This window comes from Protomyctophum parallelum (genome assembly GCF_964188405.1).
Source record: "Protomyctophum parallelum genome assembly, chromosome: 14".
NCBI lineage: Eukaryota > Metazoa > Chordata > Actinopteri > Myctophiformes > Myctophidae > Protomyctophum > Protomyctophum parallelum.
In genome coordinates, this window is record NC_139709.1 from 20,021,744 (window position 1) to 20,045,999 (window position 24,256).

The 24,256-nt window shown below is 42.1% G+C and overlaps 1 protein-coding gene across 1 annotated transcript; it reads right to left on the bottom strand.

The window, feature by feature from the left end:
* Positions 1-1,739: 1,739 nt before the first annotated feature.
* Positions 1,740-22,938, bottom strand: LOC310870992 (serine/threonine-protein kinase tousled-like 1-B). The gene is made up of 22 exons (XM_083782414.1): positions 22,459-22,938; positions 20,681-20,802; positions 19,433-19,501; positions 18,011-18,049; positions 17,828-17,903; positions 17,680-17,723; positions 16,573-16,662; positions 16,376-16,462; positions 15,659-15,751; positions 15,384-15,494; positions 14,900-15,036; positions 14,408-14,602; positions 13,485-13,551; positions 13,200-13,297; positions 11,624-11,705; positions 10,693-10,784; positions 8,927-9,016; positions 6,651-6,820; positions 5,439-5,574; positions 4,748-4,859; positions 3,876-3,983; positions 1,740-3,597 (listed from the first exon to the last, which is right to left on the bottom strand). Exons 1-22 carry the CDS (start codon positions 22,589-22,591, stop codon positions 3,442-3,444), a joined length of 2,307 nt encoding a protein of 768 aa, XP_083638540.1. The 5' UTR covers positions 22,592-22,938; the 3' UTR covers positions 1,740-3,441.
* Between the last annotated feature and the right edge of the window lie 1,318 nt (positions 22,939-24,256).

Consider the following 24,256-nt stretch of genomic DNA (forward strand, 5'->3'; position numbering starts at 1 on the left):
TAGTGTCTCCATGAAGGTGTGGAAGCTTTAGCCAAATTCCTTTAGCCTGGTCACCTCACTGTCATCTGGGACCCTAAACATTGTGGGCACCTCAATGTTAAATTGGCTGTACATCTTTGGAGCATGCAGGATCCATCATTATATGGAAATGACACTTCAACTTCTTGTTTCAGAGTTCTCAGGTGCCCACCTTTCCTGTTACATTTGAAACTTAAAACTACTTTAAATTAACTTATTTAGCATAATATCATCCTACAGCAAAGACAAGCTAAATATTAGAAATATAAAATAAATTGAACAATTTCACCTATAGCGAGGTTACAGAACATTCTTTAATTTCCAAAAAATTGCAACTTATGTTGCAGAAAATAATTTAAAAGAAATACTGCAAAGCTACATTTGTTTTCCTGGAGTACATAATGGGTTCCTAACAAAACTGTCATTTTTCAGGATAAATTGATTTGTTAACATACTAAAAATACTGGTATGTCAAATTAAAATTAAATTAATTAAAAAGATTTTGTTGCAACTCATCACCCGTTCTTAAAAGCAATTTAGGAAAATATTCAGTAGCCTGGATGAAGAGGTTCATGCTTACTAATGCTTATATTCCGATCTCATACTACTCGAGTAACATCTGCTAAGTGGCTAAATTCAATTGTATTGAAGTTTCCTTCCAACAACCGCCCTCGCCCCCAATAAGTTAAAAAACAAACTAAATCTAATTAATACTATAAACGATGACCACATTGTTGCCATACTCAACGTGCACAGTGCAGAGCACCAATAAGTAAACCACACCTCTGTGGGTAGGGACTTGTAAGGCAATCTTTATTGCATGTGAATGACATGACCTGGCATCGTTCCTCCTTGATGGTGAGCTGACATATCTAAGCTCAGTGATGGCTGCACTTCAACCTGTCCACATTGTGATGAGCAGTGGCTTCTTGTACAGGTATGCATGTTACTAGTGTCCACAGGTAGCTTGTTTCATTGCACTACCATCAGTCATCTTTACATGGGAACAGTATGACTCATCCACAGGTCTTTCCTTCCTCTTGATTGGACCATCAGGTTGTTGAAACAAGAAGCTTAGCTTAATTTGTCCTCACAATTTGGCTCACACAAAGAAAGCCGTTAAGACGTCATGCTTGTAGTGTCAGCAGACCAGGAGGGGAGAGATAACTACCATTTTTGATTAGCTTCTCTTATCTCACCAGTGAACAATTCTGTTCTACCCCGCAACATTCATCAGTTACGTTCCAGGTTGCCTAAATGTGGGAGGGTGTTGGATGCCACAACAAAGCTTAGATAAGCAAGCTACACCCCACACACAAACACATTTTAAAACATTCACTTGATGTCTGACTGCAGTCTATCATGTTGTAATGTACTGTAAGGAAAATGTACTTTGCTTCCTGGACCTTGCATGGACACGCGCCGCAAATCCTCTTCTTTTTAGCATCCAACATACAGTACATAACAGGGGTTTACAGTCTACTGAACTTGTATGACAGAAAACGGAGATCTGCTTGAACACTGATGCTAGTTAGTCAAATCACTTTCAGACAGCACAATGTACATTTGCAGAGCGAGCACCACCTGGAGAGCATTTCTCTCAACACAGATCAAGTATACATACATATCCCAGACCATTCACTCTGTACAAATAGCTACGTTTATAGCAGCAAAAATAACAGCTTTCAGAAGAACAAATAAAACAAGCGAGAGGCGTCGGGAAGCAAGGGGATAAAATTCATTATTGTATAACTGCGAGCCAATGTTTGCTTCTGCACATGAAATGTACACTAGATTCCCAAATTCCATACAAATAATGGTACTGTAACAATACAACAGTTTTGTGTGTGATACAGTAACACTTGATCTGATCCTTCACATAATTCATAGTTACTAAGACGGTCAGTGAGGAAAACAAAAACAACCCTTGATTTACTCAATGGCATGGTAAATATCAGCTCTGCCACAAAAGGCCATGCTCGCAAAACTGACTGTGATTGTTGTTCAGACACCTGGTGTCTGAACAACAAAAACGGATTTAAGACAAGATTCTCAGATCTACCTTTCAGAATAGATCCCCGGGGTTTATCAGATATAACTGAACTTAATATAATGGTAATCATCCATAACTTATAACTCCTATAGTACTGCCTCATCAGCGAGAACAGATGAGCGTGATCATGATTCTGAAGTGCAATTCAGTCCCAGAAACCTCATTCTGGGTTAGTTTTTTTATTAAGTAATGTCAGAACTTGACTGCCCATCCTCTAGCCCCATGTGTTGTACAGTACAGTCTATTTAATTACATGACACTGTCATTTTGTGGCAAGTTACAAGTGTTATGAGGACTTCAAGGAATACTCCACTGTAAAGTGTGTGGCTGTTAAGTTAATTTGACATCAACTGTAAATCGATAAACAAACCATTTGATTACATGCGAGAACAGCGGAGAAAATGCTTATTTTATGTCCCATTCTGAACATAACGTTTTGCTTATTGATCCCACAAAACCCAGAATGCACTGCTGAGGCTTGGTTCTTGAGCAGTTCGAGGCCGCTAGTGACAGAGGGGTGAAAGGTGGTGGCTTGTGATGTCTGCAAACATGTTGCCGTGCAGACAATATGAGTGTTGAGGGACGTAGCACCATGTACTGATCATTACTTCTACCGATAGACAAGGATGAAAAACAGTGAAGTATTCCATTGATAGTCCATTATAATATGGCATACAGACATTTGGTTGTACATGATGCATTCCTAGCTCAACATTCTCAAGGTAGCCCACACACACACACGCACACACAGCAACTCTAATGAACCCTCCAGATCGAGGCAATTCTCATTTTGGTAGGGTGTCTTCTCCAAGTGCAACGGGCTGCAGTGAGGTGGGTCTGGGGTTACTGGTTCCGAGCAGGGAAGGGGACATTACTGGCTGCTGAAATGTCTCTGTCAGGGAGAACCCAATAATCAAAGTCAATGAACACCTCCGCAAACCTTCTGGATACCTTAATCCCTCTCTGCCGATGATGAGCTTGATGTAGCGATAGCAAAAACTGAATTCCACTGCCTCCCTTTCAATGGTGCCTTCCCTCTTGCGCTCTCACTTTTCCTTTCCCCCCATATATATTTTTTTCTGCCAATTTTATCTTGTTTTCCCTCAGCCCTTTGCAAACAGTCACATTCAAGGGTACACACTGCAACAGTATGGCGAGTACCCAGTACCACCCTACCCATCTTGCTTCCAAACAATGCCTACCTGAACCCCTCCGTTCGTTCTGCTCTCGCTTCTAATTCTCATCTGTTTGGGGCGCAGCAGCTCAGGTAAAATGGTTCACCCCCCCTTTTTCCTCTACATTGGAACAATCCTGCCATGGGATTGGCCAGAGGGGTCTGTCAGTCAGTCACACAGAAGGAGAGGAGCCAGTCAGTAGCAGGAGGAGAGAGAAGAGGTGGCTGGAGACTGCAGGGAGCCAGAGGAGTTGGATCGTCGCATGTGAGGGAGGAGGTAGGCGTCTGAGCCCAGCTGGTGAACGTCAAACCTGTCCTCCTTGCGGTATGCCAGACAGCGGCGAATGAACGCCTGGTGAGAGCGCGCACACACACACACACACACACACACACACACACACAAACACACACAAACACACGTTATGAATTATTAACAGCAGGATGTATGTGTACAGTTGTGTATGAATGGATAGTTTCCACATTTTGTTATGAAAAATAAATAATGTTCGATCTAAATCTTTGCTAAATTGACCACGCGGAACCTTTTGTTTTATTTCATGAATGTTATTTCTAATCATTTTCGCATGAAACCAATGCACCAACTGAATGATTGCAGAACGTGTGTGTTACCTTAGCTTCCGTGCTGGCCTGTGGTTTAGCAGGAAACTGCACCTCGGTGGCTTTGAGAATGGTGTTCTCCTGCAGGATGTCCTGCTGGGACTGGTTGTGACCAAACGGCTACAAGAAGACAGAGATAACAGAACATCAATACAACGCTTTTAACTGGTTGCAGTTCTTACCAGTATGGCTCTTGCTTGACACCAATACCTGATCACAATTATTATTATAATTTTTTAAAGATTTGTTTAGGGGCTTTTTATGCCTTTATTGATAGGGAACAGTAGCCAGACAGGAAAGGGGGAGAGAGATGGGGAGTGACACGCGGCAAAGGCCGTCGGGCTCGGAAGTCAAACCCGCGGCACGCCGTCCGGCTGGCTTGGCAGCCTTGAGCCAACCGCCCGGGCCTGATCACAATTAATCTAACGCCGATTTCTCACCAGCAGCTGCGAGACAATGTCTGTAGTCAGTGGCGTAAATATCGACAGTGCACCGGGGCCCAGACGCCGTGGGGAAAAAAAAGAAGAAAAAAGCCATGGCAATGTCATTTTCTCGGCCGAAAACCTGCGTGCGTCCTCGAGTTGCATGTGTGCCCATGTGGATCTGCTCAGAGCTAAAGCGGCCCATCCTCCAAGTATTATTTAGCACTGAAACGCACTCCTCCATCCTGCCATACATGTAGGCTATTTGCGCAGTCGCAATAAACAAAATATTTGCAAGGGGGCTTATTACCATGATGTTACGCCACTTCCCTTTGTAGTGTTTAAGCATCCTTTATAGTGATCAAATCATTAGTACTGTGGGAGGTTCACTGTTGCCGTTTTAATTTGCATGGAACAAGTCTAGTCTTCAGTGTGCACTGCACATGCATCCTAAAGATGTACCTTGCGTCCATAGAGGCACTGGAAGAAGATGACCCCTACAGACCAGACGTCCACCTTGTTGGAGATTTTAGGAGGTTCCTTCCCAACCACAAAACACTCTGGAGGGAGGTACCTACAACACATACACAAAGCATTTTTACTGGATGCAAGTATCTAGAACACGTACACACGTACACACATACACACACACGTCAAGTATCTAGAACACATAAAACCTTTCAACTAGGAGGTAAATATCACAACACAAACAAAACCTTTTCACTGGAGGCAAGTAGCCATGCATACACGCACACACACACACACAAAACATTTCCACTGGTAATGTTGTGAACCAGGGGTTCCCAAACATTTCCATGCCAAGAACCTCGAAATAGCCACAGTCTCTTGACTCACCGCTTGTGAGCTTGTAGTTGTAGATCAGCTATTTCCCCCATTTTGACAATAATGACATGCCCAAAATAAGTACGCCACTGGCAACAATAATCTTATAAAATATTAAACAAAGGCCTTGTTGTGGGGAAAACTATACTTTTTGTTATTATAAAACATTTGTTTCCAAAACATTTATCATTTAACATCTCAAGGCCTGGACAACATCACGTCCAACAATATTCTGGATTTATTCCCCAACTGGTATGGAGGATGATTGTGATGTGTACGAACTGACACATGAATTAGATTCACATCTCACCAGTAGGTTCCGGCGCCCTGCGATGTGAGGTCCATCCCATCCACGCCGTAGTTATCATCATCCATGATCTTGGACAGGCCAAAATCTGTAATTTTTATCTCGCCACACGCAGTACCGTCCACCAGCAAGATGTTTCCTGCACAGCAAAGAAAGATTTGACTTGCATGAAAGTATATATTGTTATGTTTATATATTGTTATGTTTCTGCTACCATAAGAGATTATTTGAATTCAATATACATGACGTCATGTGTCAAGAGACGGGAAGCAGGTTATTTAATCAAACCATTGGTGTACAAACAGTCCATTGTCAAATCATTTTTTAAGTAAATTGAAAACAATGTCAATATCAACGCTACCCAACATTAAAGTTGTACCACGATTTTGTCAACTTGAATCCGTTTTTACACATTTACACATTTCTAGTTGTACTTGAATGACGTAATCTTCTTAGCAATAAATAATAACCCTCAGCTTGTGTCCTAAACAAATCAATCCCAAGGTTTAAATAAGGGTTGAATGAAAGAAAACACTCCAATAACTCTGTTATAATCCTTGATGTGTACATTTATGTTTAAACTGTCAACAGTACACTGTGTGTACTGTAATCAGGGCTGGAAAGTAACTACGTACATTTACTCAAGTATGGCACACATTACTTACTAGGTACTTTGCAGATTTTGATTACACAAACATACATTAACCACTTCAGCCCTATATATACATTTCGGCCATTGAAAATAGCAAATCTACAAGCTCACAATGCAGATTGTAGATCTACTATTTTCAAATGTTTTTTGTGACTATGTGTGTGGGTGCCTGCCTGGGTATGTGTGAGCACGAAAACAGCATGGTTGTAACTCTGTCATTTCTCAACCGTTTTGGATGCGGGGTGGCTCGCCGGAATCGGGCCGGTACCCTGGGTGCGTTCCTGTGGGTTGGACCCCCCCCCCCCCCGGGGACCCCCACACGGAGTTGCACCACTTACTTCACACGGGTGTGATTTTTTTATACATTTGAAAACGTGTACCAAAAGTAGAAAGTACTCAATATGCAGAATGTCCCATTTTGATACCAAAATACTTTTGTACTTACAAGTACAAGTACAAGTACAAAAGTACACTTGCGTTTCTACATTGCAGGATTGATACTTTTACAAGTATAGTACAAAATGTGAGTTCTTATTCTGCCACTGACTGCAACATTAACATACCAGGTTTGAGGTCATAGTGGATGATGGGGGGTTTGATCTCGTTGAGGTAGCGCAGGGCGTTGACAATTTGCATGACGATAGACCGCGCCTCCTTCTCCGACATCAGCTTGTTCTGTTTCAGGTAGAAGTCCAGGTCGTTGCCCTCGCAGAACTCCAACACCGTACAGAACCTGGCATGGCCAGCGGTGAGAGAGAAATAACCCTTTCATCTTAGTGCAATCAATCAAACGGCATCACTTTTTCTCCTTAAAACATTTAGACCTGGAAAGCATTTGTGTCCTTTCAGATATTTGCTGCCTACATACTATACTATACGTTTGTCATTAAACTAACAATATAGAAGTGGGCAGAAAACCATCATCTCCATTTTCATGAATTAGTGCCCTACTTGATCACTGAAGTACCTACTACAACATCACTGAAGTACTTAAAGTAGCAGATCTAGTACAAGCTCAAAGCACACTGGGTTTTGAGCTCGTCGATCTGTTACTTTTGCTCCTTTTCTTTTTTCTTTTAACCCTGAAAGGTAATAGACACATGAGGTTTCCACAGAGATGATTCAGAGACGATTTGTAGAATTGTCCTCTAAATGGGTTAATGGGTTGGCCAAAATATCTAATTGATTTTAAATGTTCCCAAATGGAATGTGTTTATTTGTATTTTTGAGAAGTCTGCACACAGTTGGCACAGCGGGCTATGGCAACTGTGGTCGGCCATGCCATATTTGTATTGGTGGTTGTTGATGGTTGTATCAATCAGGAAGACTAGCCCATCTCAGGGCTACCCTGACATCCCAGCCAGGGCTCAGGGAGTAAAGGACAAATGTGGGTTTTTTTCAACCAAGGTTCATGTTTTAGTTTGTTATACAAGAAAGTAAAAGATTATAAGAAAGTAAAAGATTAGTGTTCATTATTTTTCATTTGTTGCTTTCTTTAGTTTTTGTGATTTTAGCTATGAATACCGTGAATAGCGTGAATACCTGGGTGTGGACTAGTAGTTTCAATTACAGGAAGTGTCCCCCATTAAAATGGGTATGGATGTTTAGTCAATTTATGTGGCTCTAACACAGCTAGTAGTGCTGCCAGAATTGTCCAAAAATTACATTCGGATATTCGTTTCAAAAACCCACGTGGATCCGAGCAATTCGGATTTCGATTTCAATTCGGGGCCATTCGGATTTTTAAATAATTATATTTACACCAATACATCCATTTAAGATCGCATTGCTGGCGCAACTCTCGCTCTCTCTCTCTCTCTCCGCGCATTGGTGCTGCTGAAAACCGAGTTGGAACACAACGCATGCATTCTCCCTTCTCCAGTAAAACTTCACCGACATTTTTCTTAAATGAGCAATCCTACCACACAGCCTTATCAAAACGAGGCACGGAGGCAGTATTAATTAACAGAACAGAACACTGCATTGCTGCTGCTGCTGGACCGGCGCCGCAGTTCATCCTTACGTATTTTATTTATCTTTTTATAATTTCCTGAAGGATAAAGTCGCTTCATGATTGAAGATTGATGAGTGATAGTTCTGTGTGTGTGTGTTGTTGTCTAAAAATATACTCTCCCGTCCGTCCGAAACAACACCGAAGCAAAAATAAAACAGTTTCAGTGTAGGCCAGGCCTGTCCCCGATTCTGATCACTAGGTACGCTGTTGACGGAAGATTCCACCCTTCTGAACAGCGTACACTCACTGCGCAAAGAACGTAAAAGGCTCCCGCGGTCCCGCCCGCCCTGTGCTCACCGTTCTTTGCGCACCGTCCGTATGCAAATAACGTAGCACGCTCTTTGCCTACTTTGCGCAGGGCGGGCGGGGGCCTTTTGTGAATCGGGGAACCTACGCAGCCTGCGTAGTCTGCGTTTAGGAAGAGTTCTCTGCGAGGCAGCTGATTTATTCTTCAATGTGTGTTGGCGTGTCGCGTGGCAAATATAACTAATCTACAAGCTCACAAGTCACAACGCTTACCCATGGCACCGTCTCACGAATTCGAACCTTAATTTTATATATTTGGTTATTCATTTATTTTTTTGGTTCGAAAATTCGTTCGAATATGGAATATTCGTTGGCAGGACTAACAGCTAGTGTGGCCACTTCTATTTCAACTGGGCCTCTCCGTGTAACAAATGTAATGTACTTATGGCACTCTCTGGCACACTGGATCCATGCGTTACAACTAACTGGGTCACACTGCACTGGTGATGTGTGTGCACAACCATCATGGCTGGGGGAAGGGGCTCTGAGGTCAGCATGGGAAGGTTAGAGGTCACTCACGTGTCAGTGTCCAGGGAGAAGTAGTCGTACAGTTTGACTATTCTGGGATGGTCCATCTGCTTGTGTATCCGGTACTCCCTGCATGCGTGCCTGTTACCAGGGCAATACCAAGGAAACCCCAGTTATTACTCGCAAAGTGAGGGTGGTTGGTGAAGACATACGCAGTCAAAAGTTAGGGCACACCTGCTAATTTTGTATTATTTGTTTCTACCATTTCTAGAATATCAGTGAAAACATCCATACTATGAAATCATGAAACATGAAACTAAACTGAACGACGCTGGTGCAGCCGTGTCGCCATCTATAACCAGACGTCTCTTCACATTACGTTTCAGAGGACATCACTCTCATTTATATAAAAACTTTGTTCCCTCTCTCCTAACATCGTTTGCATCTCTCATAAAGCCTCAGCAGGGAGAGACAGACGGATTGTTAATCATTTATGAATCCAGAATTTCTCAATGAGGGAGGTAGAAAGTGGAGATGTGCTTCCAGCCCCTTTTCCAACATAACAAAAAAATAATCTCTGAAAACATGTTAAATGACATATTGAATTATTGATGTCAGAATATTTTGACATTCTTTAAAATGTGTCTGCAGAGTGACTTTAAAGTTGGCACCGCCCATTAACTCTGGTGTCAGCTTTGTATATCGTCTCAATCGCCTTCATGAGGTACCAGTCACCTTCCAGCCAACACCTGTACCTTGTTCATTTGTGGAATTTCTTCTTAAAGACTTGGAGCCCATCAGTTGTGTTAAAAAGACGTATATTAAATGACAGTCCATCATTTCTTTTAGACATGCTGTGTGTGTGTGTGTGGGGGGGTGTAAGTTGCTTTATTACTGCAGTAATAAAAATACCATACTGTCATACAGCCCTAGATGATCTCTGCATGCGTAGTTCCGACTATGAAACTTGGGGGAGGTGGTGTGGGTGGGGGTGCTTTGCTGGTGACAGTCGGTGATTTATTTAGAATTCAAGGCACACTTATCTAGCATGGCTACCGCAACATTCCGGATAGGATACGCCATCCCATCTGGTTTGCGCTTAGTGGGAATATGATTTGTTTCTCAACAGGACAATGACCCAAAACACACCTTCAGACAGTGGAAGGGTTATTTGACCGAGTCAGAGAGTGATGGTGGAATGCTGTGTCAGACGGCCTGGCTGCCACAATCACCTGACTTAAACCTATACTAGAGACAGTTTGGGATGACTGCAGAGGGACTGCAGGGTGAAGGAAAGGCATAAAACAGCCAACAAGTACTCAGCAAATGTTGGAACTCCTTCAGGACTGAAAGGTAGTCCAGGGGACAACCTCATAAAAATTGTTGAGAGAACGTACAAAGCTGTCACAATGATTTCAAAAACATTTACGAGAAAGCAAAATGATAACATCTAAAAGTTTCCAGCATTTATTGTCTGTTGCCCTGTCTTTAATTTAACTGTGTATGTGTCACACATACATGTATTGACCAATACATTTTCAATCTTCAAAAGGATGTAATTTCTTTTCAGAGGAACAGATGTTTCAAGTAGCCTCCTAGGCATGTCATTCTGTTGCTGTGCAGGACACCAGGCCTATAAATAAAACTGCATGCTGAAAAGTCTTTTTAAAACTGACCACAAGCAAACAAATTTCCAAAACAAGACATTTTCACATAATTAAGCAAGAGAGTGCAAGAGAGATAAAATGGAAGAAAGAGAAAATGTGCTCATGTGTATCCTGTGTGCATTTATTTTGTTATGTATACATAGGACCTACTTGTGGTAGTTCTCCTTCTTCTCCTCTCTCCAGTTTTTGTTGAGCTGGTGGATTTTGACAGCCGCATAGCGCTGCTCAAACAGGTCAAAAGCCTGGGTGTGGCAAGACAGACAGACACACACACACTTTCAACATCTACAGTGACTTATACACTGGCCACGTTCGCCATTTTACCAGCCATAAATTACATTGTCATAACAAAAGGTTAAAACCGATTCAGATGACTAGTTTACTGTCACAGTGGCTGATGTCAATTTCCTCACTCAATTCAAACACAAGCAAGGAAAGAGAGGGAACACTGCATTCATACATGGCCACAGAAAACAGTTGTTTCTGATTGTTTTTTGATTGACATTTACCGGTAATCCCAGTTAAGCGGCATGTAACTAGGAGTGGGCAATATGGTGATTAATGTCACCGAGACGATACAATGTCTCCATGGTGAATGCACATTCTATGATTTGCATTTGTATACCTTAATTTATACTTAATTTATACTGCAGAACAACAGTTTTGTTCGCCAAAGATAATACGTATTTTGGTCTAAATGGTCTGCAACAAAGCCAACAGGCTGCAAGTCATCTTCAAGGAAAGCCATCGACACTAAGCTACAACTGCAGACACTTGCTGCTGCATGACGCACTACAAAAAAAAGGTTTACCTGGCTTCAACTCTGTGAAGTGTCAATCAATCATGTTTTTGTTTAAGTTTTCACTCTCCGTACCATTCTCCACAATTCCTTCTCCGTTCCGTAAAAGGGCAAAATAACTAATTCATGCTGTTAACCAGTTCCCTGTGCCATTTAAAACTACCCTTTCCATGCATGCAGTGTGGCTTGACAACACAACAATGACTTGGCCGCTTTGTAGGTGGCCACACTTGTTTGGCACACTGGTTTTGTAGTTTTTGTCATCAGTGAAAGTAGCATTACCTTGTAGACTTCACTGAAGCCGCCTCTGCCCAGCAGGTGCAGCAGCAGGTACCGCTCGTTCAGCGTGGGATGGTCTTTGAACCTGGTGGCAAGAATACATGGAGAGATGACAAGCAATTCTCAAAACCTTTATGAAAGGTGCCAGGAGATATTCAATGCTAATGTCTTCTTGGCCGGATGTCAAATCAAAGCTGAAGCCAAGGAGATGTAATCTAAAAACATCCATTATCGAAAAGGCAGAATTCCCATCAGCATTCCCGTTAGAAATGTATTTCTATCAAGAATGTCAAAACTAAGTCTTATTCAGAGGAATATGAAAGCCAAGATCAGAACATTCAGATGGTTCTATGACTGTTATAGGATCAGTCATTTAACAGTTTTGCAGAACCAATTATCTGTGAATGCTGGCACCTCACATTTCCTTCAGCCTGTTCAAATGCAGGCCAATGTAATAGCCGGGGAGCTACAGGGCAGGCCCAACATTGGACAGGACCTGTGATGTCAATTTTATTTGTGTTTTTTCTATTAATTTGGTCATTAAGGTCCACAGAATGAGAGGCCTGCTCTGCCGGAAACATCGCGGCCATTATGGCCATTTTTGTATGGCCATTTTTGTATGGCCTACCACACCATAGACAACCAATATAAGGCAACATTTCCCAAATTTCATCATGCTTTAAGTAGCATGTAACAATTGTGACATGTCAAACTAGGGGGTTTTCATGATTTTGAATCCATTCCAAGCATTCATTTTGCACGAAAAACACTACTTGGCCAAAAGATTCGACCATAGCCACTTGCCAAAATGTGCCCAAATGTGCAGACCTCATTTGTGCTGACCTCATCATATTTGTGATGACGGCTATGGCTGTTTTTAGGCCAAGGGGTGTTTTTCGTGCAAAACAAATGCTTGGAAACGATTCAGAATTATGAAAACCCCCTAGTTTGTCATGTCACATGACTCACAGTCTCACACTACTTAAAGCATGAGGAAAATGTTTGCCTTATATTGGTTGTCTATGGTGTGGTATACAAAAATGGGCATAACTTTGATTCGTGACGTTTCCGGCAGAGCAGGCCTCTCATTCCGTGGACCTTAATGACCAAATGAATAGAAAAAAGTGTGGTGCAATTCCCCCCCCACCCCACCCCCCTCTCTCTCTCTCTCATTAGCAGGCACAGCAATACCCCTCTCTCTGTTTCTGGTGCCCCCTACTGGTATAAATAAGTCACATACTCGTGCTCACTTATACAGGTACACACACAGGTACGTAAACAGGTACACGGACATTGTTGGTTGTAGGAGTGCTCAAAAACACAAATAAAAAGTACGGCATGACATCACAGGTTCATCCTTATTCCTTAACCGTTGAGCTTTTGGGCCTGTGGCTCCCTGGCTATAATAGAAAACTGACCACCATAAAGAAATCCTCCATAAGTGTTTACAGTAATTGAGTCTGTTCAGTGTTCTCACCAAACGTATCAGCCGAGATCTCTGATCATCTGGCTTAGTAAAACTAGTTCTCTACCGTCTTGAGCAGAAAAGCAGATGGGTCAACATGTGGCCGGTACTCACGATGAGCTGTCCTCATTGTTGATCCTTTTCAGCTCTCTGATGTGGAGGTTCCTCACCCGCTCCAAGCGCTCCAGCTCAGCTTGGATTTCAGCCTCCTCCTGCACAAAACACCAGGCAGGACACATGAATGGACCTTTCAGATTAGGCTGTTAGGGCCGGGGTGTGGTCAGACCCAGACAGCCTGCATTTAAAATATTTTGTTTTGTGTCACATTGCATTCCTGAAGAGATGGGATTATTACATTCTGTCATGATGACGATTACAGAGATTTGTTTTCCCACTGACCTTCTTAAGATGTCCCAGACGTAGCTTGAAGATCTCCTCCTGCTCATGGTACTCAGCCAGGGTCAAGCTGTTGAAATAACAAGCAGAAATGCCCCTTAATCAAAGTGCGAAATGTGTTACAAAGTGATGAAAATCCAAGATAATATATTTGTAATGTATTGCAGGATCAAGAAAACCCTACCAATGAAACCAACATATTTTTGTTAGAACATCACTCAATCATCTGCCTCTGTGGTCATGTTAATAATATGGTGGATAATTTAATGAAATCCTATTTAGGAATATGAGTCAGTATTCCGGTTACTGTGTGTGTGTGTGTGTGTGTGTGTGTGTGTGTGTGTGCATGAGTGAATGTAGCCAATGTGACATTAATCCTCCTCTGCCTCAGGCCCACCTAGTCACACTTTTTGTAATATTCCGTTCTGCACAGAATCTCACATGTGCTGATGCCATGATATCAGTTATTTCCCAGCAAATCCACCACTTGGTAATGTTCACGTAGATTTTATGCACCTCTGCACACAGTGCTGTGGTAAATTCAAGTGCATTCCTCTGTGGAATACGTATTTTCAGTATATAATCAGAATGTCTCAATGTGAAAGACGGCATGGCAGCATATTTAGTTGACTCTGCTCTCCGGAGACTGTAACACAATAACACTCTCAAAACTGATCTGTACTGTAGGTTGCTTTCTGTGGCTTAAGGTGGCAGGTAACATCAATTCAAACCAATAATGGTAAAGCTGATTGTGGTATTTTTGTGTATTTGAAAGGTTTTAAATTAACTCAAACTCATTTCTAACGTCTTGTTGTGTACCGATTCGTGTACAAAAATATCACCAGCCATCATCCTGAGGGACGAAAACTACCAAGCACGCTCACATTACATTTTGTAAATAATTGTTTGTCTTGGTGTACACTCACAGCTGGGGCAGCGAGGGCTTGAGGAAGGGGTCGGGGTCATTGCCATTGACAACCTTGGTCTTGCGCTGTTTGGGCTCAGGGGCAGAGACCACTGAGAGAGAGGGTGAGGACAAAGTGTTGGGGGGCTTCCTCTTGGCCAGCAGCTTCCTCTGACGCTCAATGTCCTCCTTCTGTTGGTTGATGCCCTCCTGCTGCCTGCACACCAAGGAGACGAGGGAGTTACACCAGGGGTGCAAACATTGGAGATCTCAAAGCTCACAATGTGTCACACTCGCATCTCAATGAAATGTGATCTTGTAGATGTGATGTTTTAGCATTTATTTTACCATTACCAGTATGAAAATAAAATGTCTACATCCTAATCTATTGGTAGATCCAAAACAAACTGTTTCCCACTTCTGGTTTATGACTTTTTGTCCTAACAAAAGAATGTGAGAAAAAAAAATACCGGTACATAGGTATATAAACACGGGAGTGTTTGCAAACACTGACTTGACCAGGTTCTGGAATGCGTATCCGTCGGTCCACTGCTCTGTGTAGGAGGCTCCATGTCGCACCGTGGTGAAGTGACCCAGACGCAGACGGTCCTGCATGCTCTTCTCACGACACGACTGCTTCTCCTGGGTACTCTGCGCACGCACGCACGCGCGCACAACACACACACAGAGATGAAGTAACCACCCAAAGCTTTTCAAACACATATTGTTGGGTCCATCGATACATGTACACATATCGTTGCTATTGGGCAGACACCTTTTATCTATTTTTTATGCTTTTTTTTGTAAATTAATGCTCCTCTACTTTGTCATACCAAGAAATATATGTAGCCTGTATATACTACTATATAGTATATGTAAAATGCCGTTTTTAAGGATTTCTTTTAAGGATGCTTAGATTTCACTGTTACTACACGGCGTGATTATCGAGAGACAAGGTATCCACCTGACAGCAACAATATGCAAGCCAAAACAGGTACCTTCTCTATGAGCAGCTTTTTGCTCATAGTGATGCACTTGTTGAGTCTCTCCTTGTATTTCTCCAGCATTTTCTGCTGCTCGTCGATCTGTCTCCTCAGGTCACAGTTGGCCTTTTCCAGAGAGAAGTGGAGGTTACCGTTAATTAGGTGATCGGGTGACTGGACATTTACTGTAAGAATCGCCAACTACTTCAACCACTATATACTTTTGTAGTACTACACCATTGTTCAAAACTGCAAATTAACGTGCTGAAACACAGATACACACTACTGACCCTGAGTAGATCATCGATGCGTCCCTCTTTCTTCTCCAAGTCCAGACTCTTGTTGGTCTCCAGGGCGGCTAGTTTCAGAGCTGTGAGCTCCGTCTGAGACACAAAGATGTGGATTCGTTAATATATACATAATATGACACCATGTTACAACTGTTACACCATGTTACAACTGTTACAAATGTTACAACTGAAGATGCTGGCTACAAACGTAGAAGATGGTGGCTACAGTATGTAGCATACCCATGAACACAACACCACACTGTCCTATGTATTACCATTATATTAAACTGCTGAACAAGGCCTGATCACGCCTGTGAACTAGAACACCACTTGAAACTGACTCCCTTCATGAGGATGGATTTTTTTGTTTGTTGCACTTTGTAAGATGTAGAGCTCTTCATTACTTTGCCCTCTTTGACATGCCTTTCTCTTCTTCTCCCTTTTCTGACGGAGCTTGCACAAAAAGTAATTTCACCCACTTCTTTACTTTACACCCATTATCCAGTGATCTTACAATGAAGTCGATTAATTATGATATTACTACTACAGGAGTAATCTACAGTGATATACATGATATACAAGTCAAATGCCATATATCATACTAATGTGAAAGGGTCTGTAAAAAATGTATTTCCGGGCACCAAACCACAAATTGAAATGCCTTTTTACAAGTGCTTATAGTTATTTAGAAAGCATGTACTTTGCATGCGAGCGTACCTGGACACACTTGCTGGAGGAGGCTTTAGGATTCATCATGTGTTCACCAAAACACAGACTTGTGGGAGAGGAGCTGTTCTGTCGGATCTGCAACCACATGACATCTTCCATGTCATTACAACACACACACACATACACACACAAACTATCAGTAAAAACCGCCCGGTTAAGCATTTTTCTCCTCGCAAACTACTTACGATAGAGCCCGGGGCGGAGTGAGAGTTCTGCGGCGAGCGGAGGGCAGATGGAAGACCCCTGACGGGACTGGAGCCGTTTCCACCCTGGAACTACACACAGAGGGAAAGGTGGCATTGTAAAGGACATTGAGGACATGCGTGTACGGTGTACATAATGGTAGAACCAGATGGACACTTATTTGGTTCCATATGTATTGTACACTCTTTGTAGTTAAATTAAAACTGAGGAAAGTACCGTATACATCACATCGTTTTTTTAAACATTGATTTTTATAACAAGTACTAAAACAAACATTTCTCTAATTTGCGTCAGTGCTCCTCTAGGGATGAAATGGTTAATAGGTTTAGTAAAATGACGAAAACTGCTGCATTTCACAGTAACAGAAAGGCATTTTGACATCCGCAAAGTACGAGCAACTCATAAAGTATGAGTCAACATTATGTTGCAATGTTTTTGCCAGAACAGCAGAAAATATATAAAAATATAATTACAATATGAATTTCAGGCCATATTGCCCACCCCTACAACAAAAATTTGGAATGAATGTATTTAAAACAAATTGGGTCAGACGCATTAATTTAAAAAAAGCATGAAATAACTGACAATTTATCCTGTGATAAAATGCATTCTACATAATTTTTTGCTTATTTTTAAGTTGTGTTGGGGGGCATTTTAAGCCTGTGGAGGGATAGGAACGACATACAGCAAGTCTGTCTGAGAGGTACGCTCCCTAATCCACTTGCTGGGGTTCTACTTTATGCACTGTTAGAAGACCAATCTAACTAGTACTCACACAGTGCTCTCATCCAACACAACTTACAAAGTACAAGATAGTAGTAAAGCGGAAGGAATCCTAGTCAACAAACGATACGGCAAATTAAATGGTCATGTACAGTAAATGAAGTGCAAAGAAAACAACTGAGTTCTACAAAGTAACCAGGTAAACACCACACCTACAGTATAGCATTTGTCTAAACAACACGCTACCGTATACGGTATGACGGGTATGTCTAGATAAATACATAACATAAGACAATAACAGATGGACAGAAAGGGAGCTAAATGGTTACTATAAGAAAGCCCATAAACACAGAGGTGATACTCACATCAAAGTAGTCGCTGATTTTGGGCCCGCGTGTAGAGTTCTTCCCTGTGATGTGAAAAAGGGAAGTAAATATAAAAATACATGAATAAACTTATAATTCAGGGTGGCTCCCAAATGCTCTTCTAGCTGCAGGTGTGTGTCAAACATACCTTGGCTGCTCTCCGATTGGGTGTCGGCCTTCCTCTTTCTTCCTCTGGAAGTTTCCGAGTGCTTCTTTTCTGGGGTCTTCAGGGAGAAGAAAATATCGATATGATAAATCCCTCATCCTCTACTTAAACAAATTCCAGCATTGCATATGACGAAAAGAGACATTGGAAAGGAAGAGTACATACTGTGTAGGCAGGGGAACTCCCTCTCTTCATATCAGAGTTCTGCAGAGCAAATGATGGAGATAAATGTACTGTACAGCTTTATAATATGCTTCACGGTTTCACATAATATATATACAGTATATTTATTTATATTTAGACTTGCGTTGTGTAGGAACTCTGTTGTGTTTTTATCCACTTCTTAAACCCTATGTACTTGGTTGACCGGAGGCCCCCAAGGCTCTATTCTAGTTACGCTATTCACCATATAATATATATCTTCACTTTATGTGTTGCAAGCTTGTAGATCTGCTCATTTAGCTGGATGTTCGCCCTAGAATAGAGAATACACCAACCAGGAGTGTCATTGTTCTAGGAGAGTGATGGAGAGGTAGAGTGGGAATGGACAAGAAAGAAAACACCATTTGGGAGTGAGAAGCACGAATAAAGCGGGACTGTATCATTTGGTCTCGCCACTGCTGCCATGTCAGTGAGTGGTATACAAAAACAGCAGGAAACTAACTTTTTAATCTACACTAGTGGCTGCAGTTAATATCCTGCCTGGAGTACAAAACACATTTACTAAATTTGGCACATAAGGGAAGCAGTGTCTCTTCTTGACAGCTCAAATTCAACCAAAGGCTGTGGATAATTGGATAATTGTAATCCCATGCAAAACCTGATCAACTCCTTGTGGTTGCATGGATCTATTCCGCAACAGATTTTTATTGTTACATCTCAAGTCATGAGTACACAAGAGTAATGTTATTTAGTTTTGGTTCCTCAACATTGTAGCAGAAATAACAATAAGCTCTTCTCTTTCTGTGCATAACTATAGACCTGGGTTTCATGAAGGTGGCATACCTGCTTTCAGATTTTCTATACTATAGCTTTATTTCATTGACTGGGCAGATTTTTAACAATGATCACATATGAAGGTGTTATGTGTCTTCTTTACAGGTCAAATCTGCTGTGAAGCCAGTCAAAGTTATGTGAAACTCAATCGGAAGAGGAAACAGATATGCAACCTTCTGGAAACCTGTGGGACTACAGTTATGGAACCTATAACAAAGATACAAGAAAAACAGCAAAAGTCTGTACATTATATCATGGCACACTTTGAAGTGCTTAAAAGTGCCATGTGTGTCTTTCTAAATAGTATATACACATTGTGTACTACTATTTGTATGCACTGCACTGTGTATAATCATGTTCTATTTATGTGGATTTACATTACCATGTACAATTACTATGCTGTGCCTGTGTGTGTCATGTGTTGAAAGACTATAGTAGGTGTGTGAGGGGTGCACCATACGCTTTTAAATGGGTAAACTAAAAACTGTGTCATGTGTTGAAAGATTATAGTAGGTGTGTGAGGGGTTGTGCATTACAAACATGGCTGTGTGAGTCCGAGTGACAGTGAGAGAGAGTGCATACGTGTTTTACCTCTGACTCCTTGTCACTTGAGGAGCCCAAGCTGCCATAGCTGTGGTTGGAGCACTCATTGGCTAGACCCTATGCAGAGGGAGAATATGAGAGAACAGGACAACAAAATGACCCGACTACACGTGTGGTGACTTCATCAAATATATACGGTACTGTAGGTGTGTCTGTGTTAACTGGTCATGCGTGTGCATGTGATCATGCACGCATGTGTGTGTATGTGCTTTATTCTAGTCTTATACCTACTATTCAAAATTCTGTTTGTGAGGTGTCTGTTTCACAGTAGTAATTCATTATGTTTAAAAAAAAAAAGGCAGCTAGACTAATTAGGCCTAGTCTATCCCTTGGATTAGTCACCAAACTTTAAACTGCTTGCAAATCTGTAGGGATAACATACTGAATTTTGAAACATTACATGGCGTTACTGTATTATAAACTGTCCACTGTAATCCAATGAACGGCAACAACAGAAAGCGCATGATAACCGTGCTGACAAATCCTGGATGTAATCATTAAAGGGAATCCACATCTTTGATGTGAGGAGATCAGGAATATAATGGTTGAAAATCAGCCAAGTTTCCAAAACACAGTCACATTTTGTATATGATTCTCTTTAAAACCTGTAATTCTACGCTGCCCACATATGCGTTTTAAATTACATGTAGACATACACAGTATGTACACAATGTATTTTGTTCTTGCTTACTGTAAATCGCTCTGGATTAAGAAGAGCGTCATTGTATTGTTGTCATGTGGAGTCATGTGTCACATAATTCACATTAATAAACAATCTTATAACTATCCAATTAGCTAACAATGTCACAGCACTTGGCTGCTGTTTGTTTCCCACCCTACATTAAGAGTGTGTGTACTTGACTACTTTTATTACAATTACTAGTAATATATTAATAATATTAATATTCTACTATACCAATAGTAGAATTTCAGAAATACAATAGAGTTGCCAATTTTCCTGTTCCTCACAAGAGAAATGGTTGTTTGATGGTGTAAAAATACTTTTTAGAGTTAGGCAATTAAAAGGTTAGGTTTAGCGGTTAGTGTTGTAGTTATGCCTATACAGTATTATACTTAGTTGAGCATCGGTGTGGGTGCGAGCTTGATATCGTCTATTTTCGGTGTGCAAAACCTACAAGCAAAGAAGTATAACTCGGGCTTTAGGGTTAGTTGTACATTTATAAAATGTTGATGTCCTCAAAGCTACATAATACCAATGGCATGTTTGTGCGTTACCTTAGTGCCTCCGCTGGCACTCCCAGTGCTACCTCCAGTGTTTCCACTGACAGCCCCCATGAACCTGGCCTCCAATAGCTCCTGTCTCCTGGGGTCCAGGCTGTGCAGCTCTTCCATGGGGCCTAGCAACAGATCAACACATCCATCGTGAATGGAATCATCAACCAGCCTCTCCGCTTAACCCGACAGCTGTTAAAAATGGGCTCACGCAGTGTTTACACCACACTGCACTAGACTATTATGACCTTTTATGAGCGATTTTGAGGCCCGGCAAGGTCAATAGCAGAGTAGAGTGGGATAAAAACGGAGCATTTAGAATGATGGAGGTTCCATCCTCAAGTCTTTCCAACCAATACCCAGGCCGTTATCTTTCTGCCTGGCACTCGATATCAGGGGAAATTGATTTGGACCCAGTGATAGACGTGTGTCCAAACCTCCAGTGTGCTCAGTCATCCATCAATGTTTCCCCTGCTGTGGAAAAAGTAGATGTGACTTTGCTCTGCTGCAAGCCATTCACAAGTTTGTTAAATACTATTTATGAGTCAAAGATTTGTGTCCAATTTATTACAAGGATTTGAGCCACATGTAGGATTATGAGAACTTTAACCATGCCGTGGCGTTCACTGTGATAAAACAGCAGCACATTTTGTGCATAAAATGAATACAAATACACTATGGGTACTATATTGAATGCTAAAGAAAGACATGGGCCTTAGCCTAGTTATATGACAACTAGTTTCCAGAATGGGAAAGACACAGCTCTTGTGCCCTCTTGTGACTGTTGGCATGTGTTGTTCCAGGGTGTCATCTTTGCATAGCACCTGACTAGTGAACAATAGCCCCCAAAAGGTCTAAAAAGACATTATGCAAAAGGACTTGTGCCTTGAACCAATGGGCTGGCTAGGGCAGCCCATATGAGGTTATCCAAGGATAGCAGGATAGACAGAATGGAGAAAAAAGACAATGTATGAAGGTATATACAGGGCCTTCTGTTCCGATACCACCCAGGCAATTCTGAGCCAAATGGAGAACTCACGTTAAGAATTCTCTCAAAAGACGTACTGCAACTTTAACTTCATAATGTTGCCCATCATCATTTGACATAGGTCAAGCTCATAGACTGGTCAAGCTATATTGGCTGAGCATTTCACGCTGGCATAACCCAAACGACCGTATGCGGGCAAATGTTAATGTTTCTTAATTTGGTCAAATCATGATCTTCTGCAATCATCCGAGTTATTGGAATTTTATTTACAAGCTAATTAAAATGGGGGAACGAGGATCTCTAAAATGTCCACAAATTAAACACCCTGGGGCCTATATCTTAAGTTTAAAACAGCTGGGCGTTCTGCATCGCAATGCATGCAATGAATGTATCCATTGCATGATGTTGATACAGTCGATACAATGTTACCAAAGTCGAGCATTTTTTTCTTGTTCCAACATAAACAGCTGTAAATAGTGATCATCAGACATAACGACACAGATTAAAGCTCTTATTTGTGTGCAAACAAACGGTGACACAGCTTTGCTGCTAAACCAGACTGAAGCCATCAAACAACTGAACTGACAGCTGACGTTTGGCTTCTAATTCACGGCATCATGGAACTTGACATCCATCTTTATTACTTCCAAGCAACCCGACTCGAGACATTCACATTCCTGCTTCTCTTCCGCAAAGGGACGAACATTAAATGTCTCCGGAGCTTCTTTTTCCTCCACCACCCCACCCTAGCTCTCCTTCCTGTAAGGCAGACATAATGCATGTATTAATATACCTTCCTTGGTCTTCGCGGTCGCCGTTATGATGTGTTGTTGAAAAACCGTCGGGGACGAGGAGAGCTGCGACCAAGATGGCGTCGCCTCCAAACTTCCACCACCACTTCCACCACTGTTACTTTGGACACTCATGAAGGAGAAGCCTCTTCACCGCCGAGCAGGAGGTGCCGGGGATCGGCGGGCACACGACGAGCAGCACGCCTGGGCCGTAGTAGTCCGCGAACAACAACAACAACAGCCCGAATTCCTCCCCAAACTTGCGTCCATCATCTTCTCTTCTGACACCTGCTGGTACGCGTGTATAATATATATATGTTTTGTATAATATATATGCGTACGTATATATAGACGGTCCGTTGTGCGCTGTTTTTTAGTGCATTCTTTTTTCCATAAACAGCGACCTCCGCTGCTCCGACGTTCATGTATGAGATCCGCTCAGATGGATACAATGTAACCTTTGCATGATGACCGCCGCTCGCGCGCCTGACTGTCAGCATCCAGTTCACTTCGCTCGCGAGCGGAGCTTTGATTGTAGAAAGCAGTGTTGCCAGGTTTGCGAGAAAAACAAGCAAACCAGGTCGAGGAAAACAAGCCCCAAAGAAGGGATTGATTGATTGATTGATTGATTGATTGATTGATTGATTGATTGATTGATTGATTGATTGATTGAGTTTGTTGTTCCCCATACACGGGAAAGCCCCCAAATAGCCCAGGTCACGTGACATCATCAGGGATGGAGATCACTAATGTCATAGTAAATGTGACTTGCTATCGCAATACAGTAGAAGTAGCGGTTCAGAGGGAAACCACATCCACATCCTGCATTTCTTTCTCACGTCGAGCTCAGGATGTTCCCCTCCGCTTGCTGCAGCAGGTTCCAGACAGTGCACGTCAGGTGAACTCCAAGTGAGAAATAAATGTGGGAGGCCCTTGGTGTCCATCATGTCCAGCAGCTCAGAGCGTCATGCACGTTTACAAGCGGCTGTGCCGCGCAGGTGGGAGCCGAAGTGGAACAAGCGCTTACAGGTGGCCGTGTCACTGGACTGCAGGAGGTTGTGGAGCTCCTCCAGCGTCATGTCGGCCTGTCCGTTTGCATGGTTGACAAAGACCATTATGTTGATCCTTCCCCATCCATCCTTACTCTTCGATGTCTCCCTTAGTCCCTTTTGACTTATACCTGTCCATTCAAACTCTACACGGGCCTGCCCCAAAGTTATTAGTGCAGCCGAGTTCTAGAGACGAAACTAGAGTTCTCAACAGGCCTGAAAATTAAGGCCCGGCCCTACCTGGGCCCTCATCAAACCCTGTACACTCAAGAGAATGTCCCGCTACCACCCTTAAATCTCCATATATGGAGTTGACCTGTGCTGACATTCCATATGTTGACATGCACTCCTTATCCTTATCCATGGAATTCATTCCATGTTGATCTGACCCCCCATGCCAAAGCGCCAGCGCTTGCCCAGCAGTCTGCCGTCAACAAGGTGGATGCGTGCACAAGACCTCGAGTCGCTTCTCGCCCTCAGGCGACTTACTGGTATAAGCACAGTTTGAGATTGAAATACCCAGAAAAGCACAATGGCTTGTTTACATTGGGGTCCTCCATTTTCAATCCATCAGAACTTTTAATGACATACAAATAAATATAAGTGCCTCTTTATAAAATAAAATTAATATAAATAGACAACTGTATTAGACTTTAAGCCTAGACTGTCTGTAATAAATAGATCTGCTTTTTGAAAATAACCAATTTACAAGCGCTCAATGCATTGCGATGAGACATTTTGTGAGCTTGTA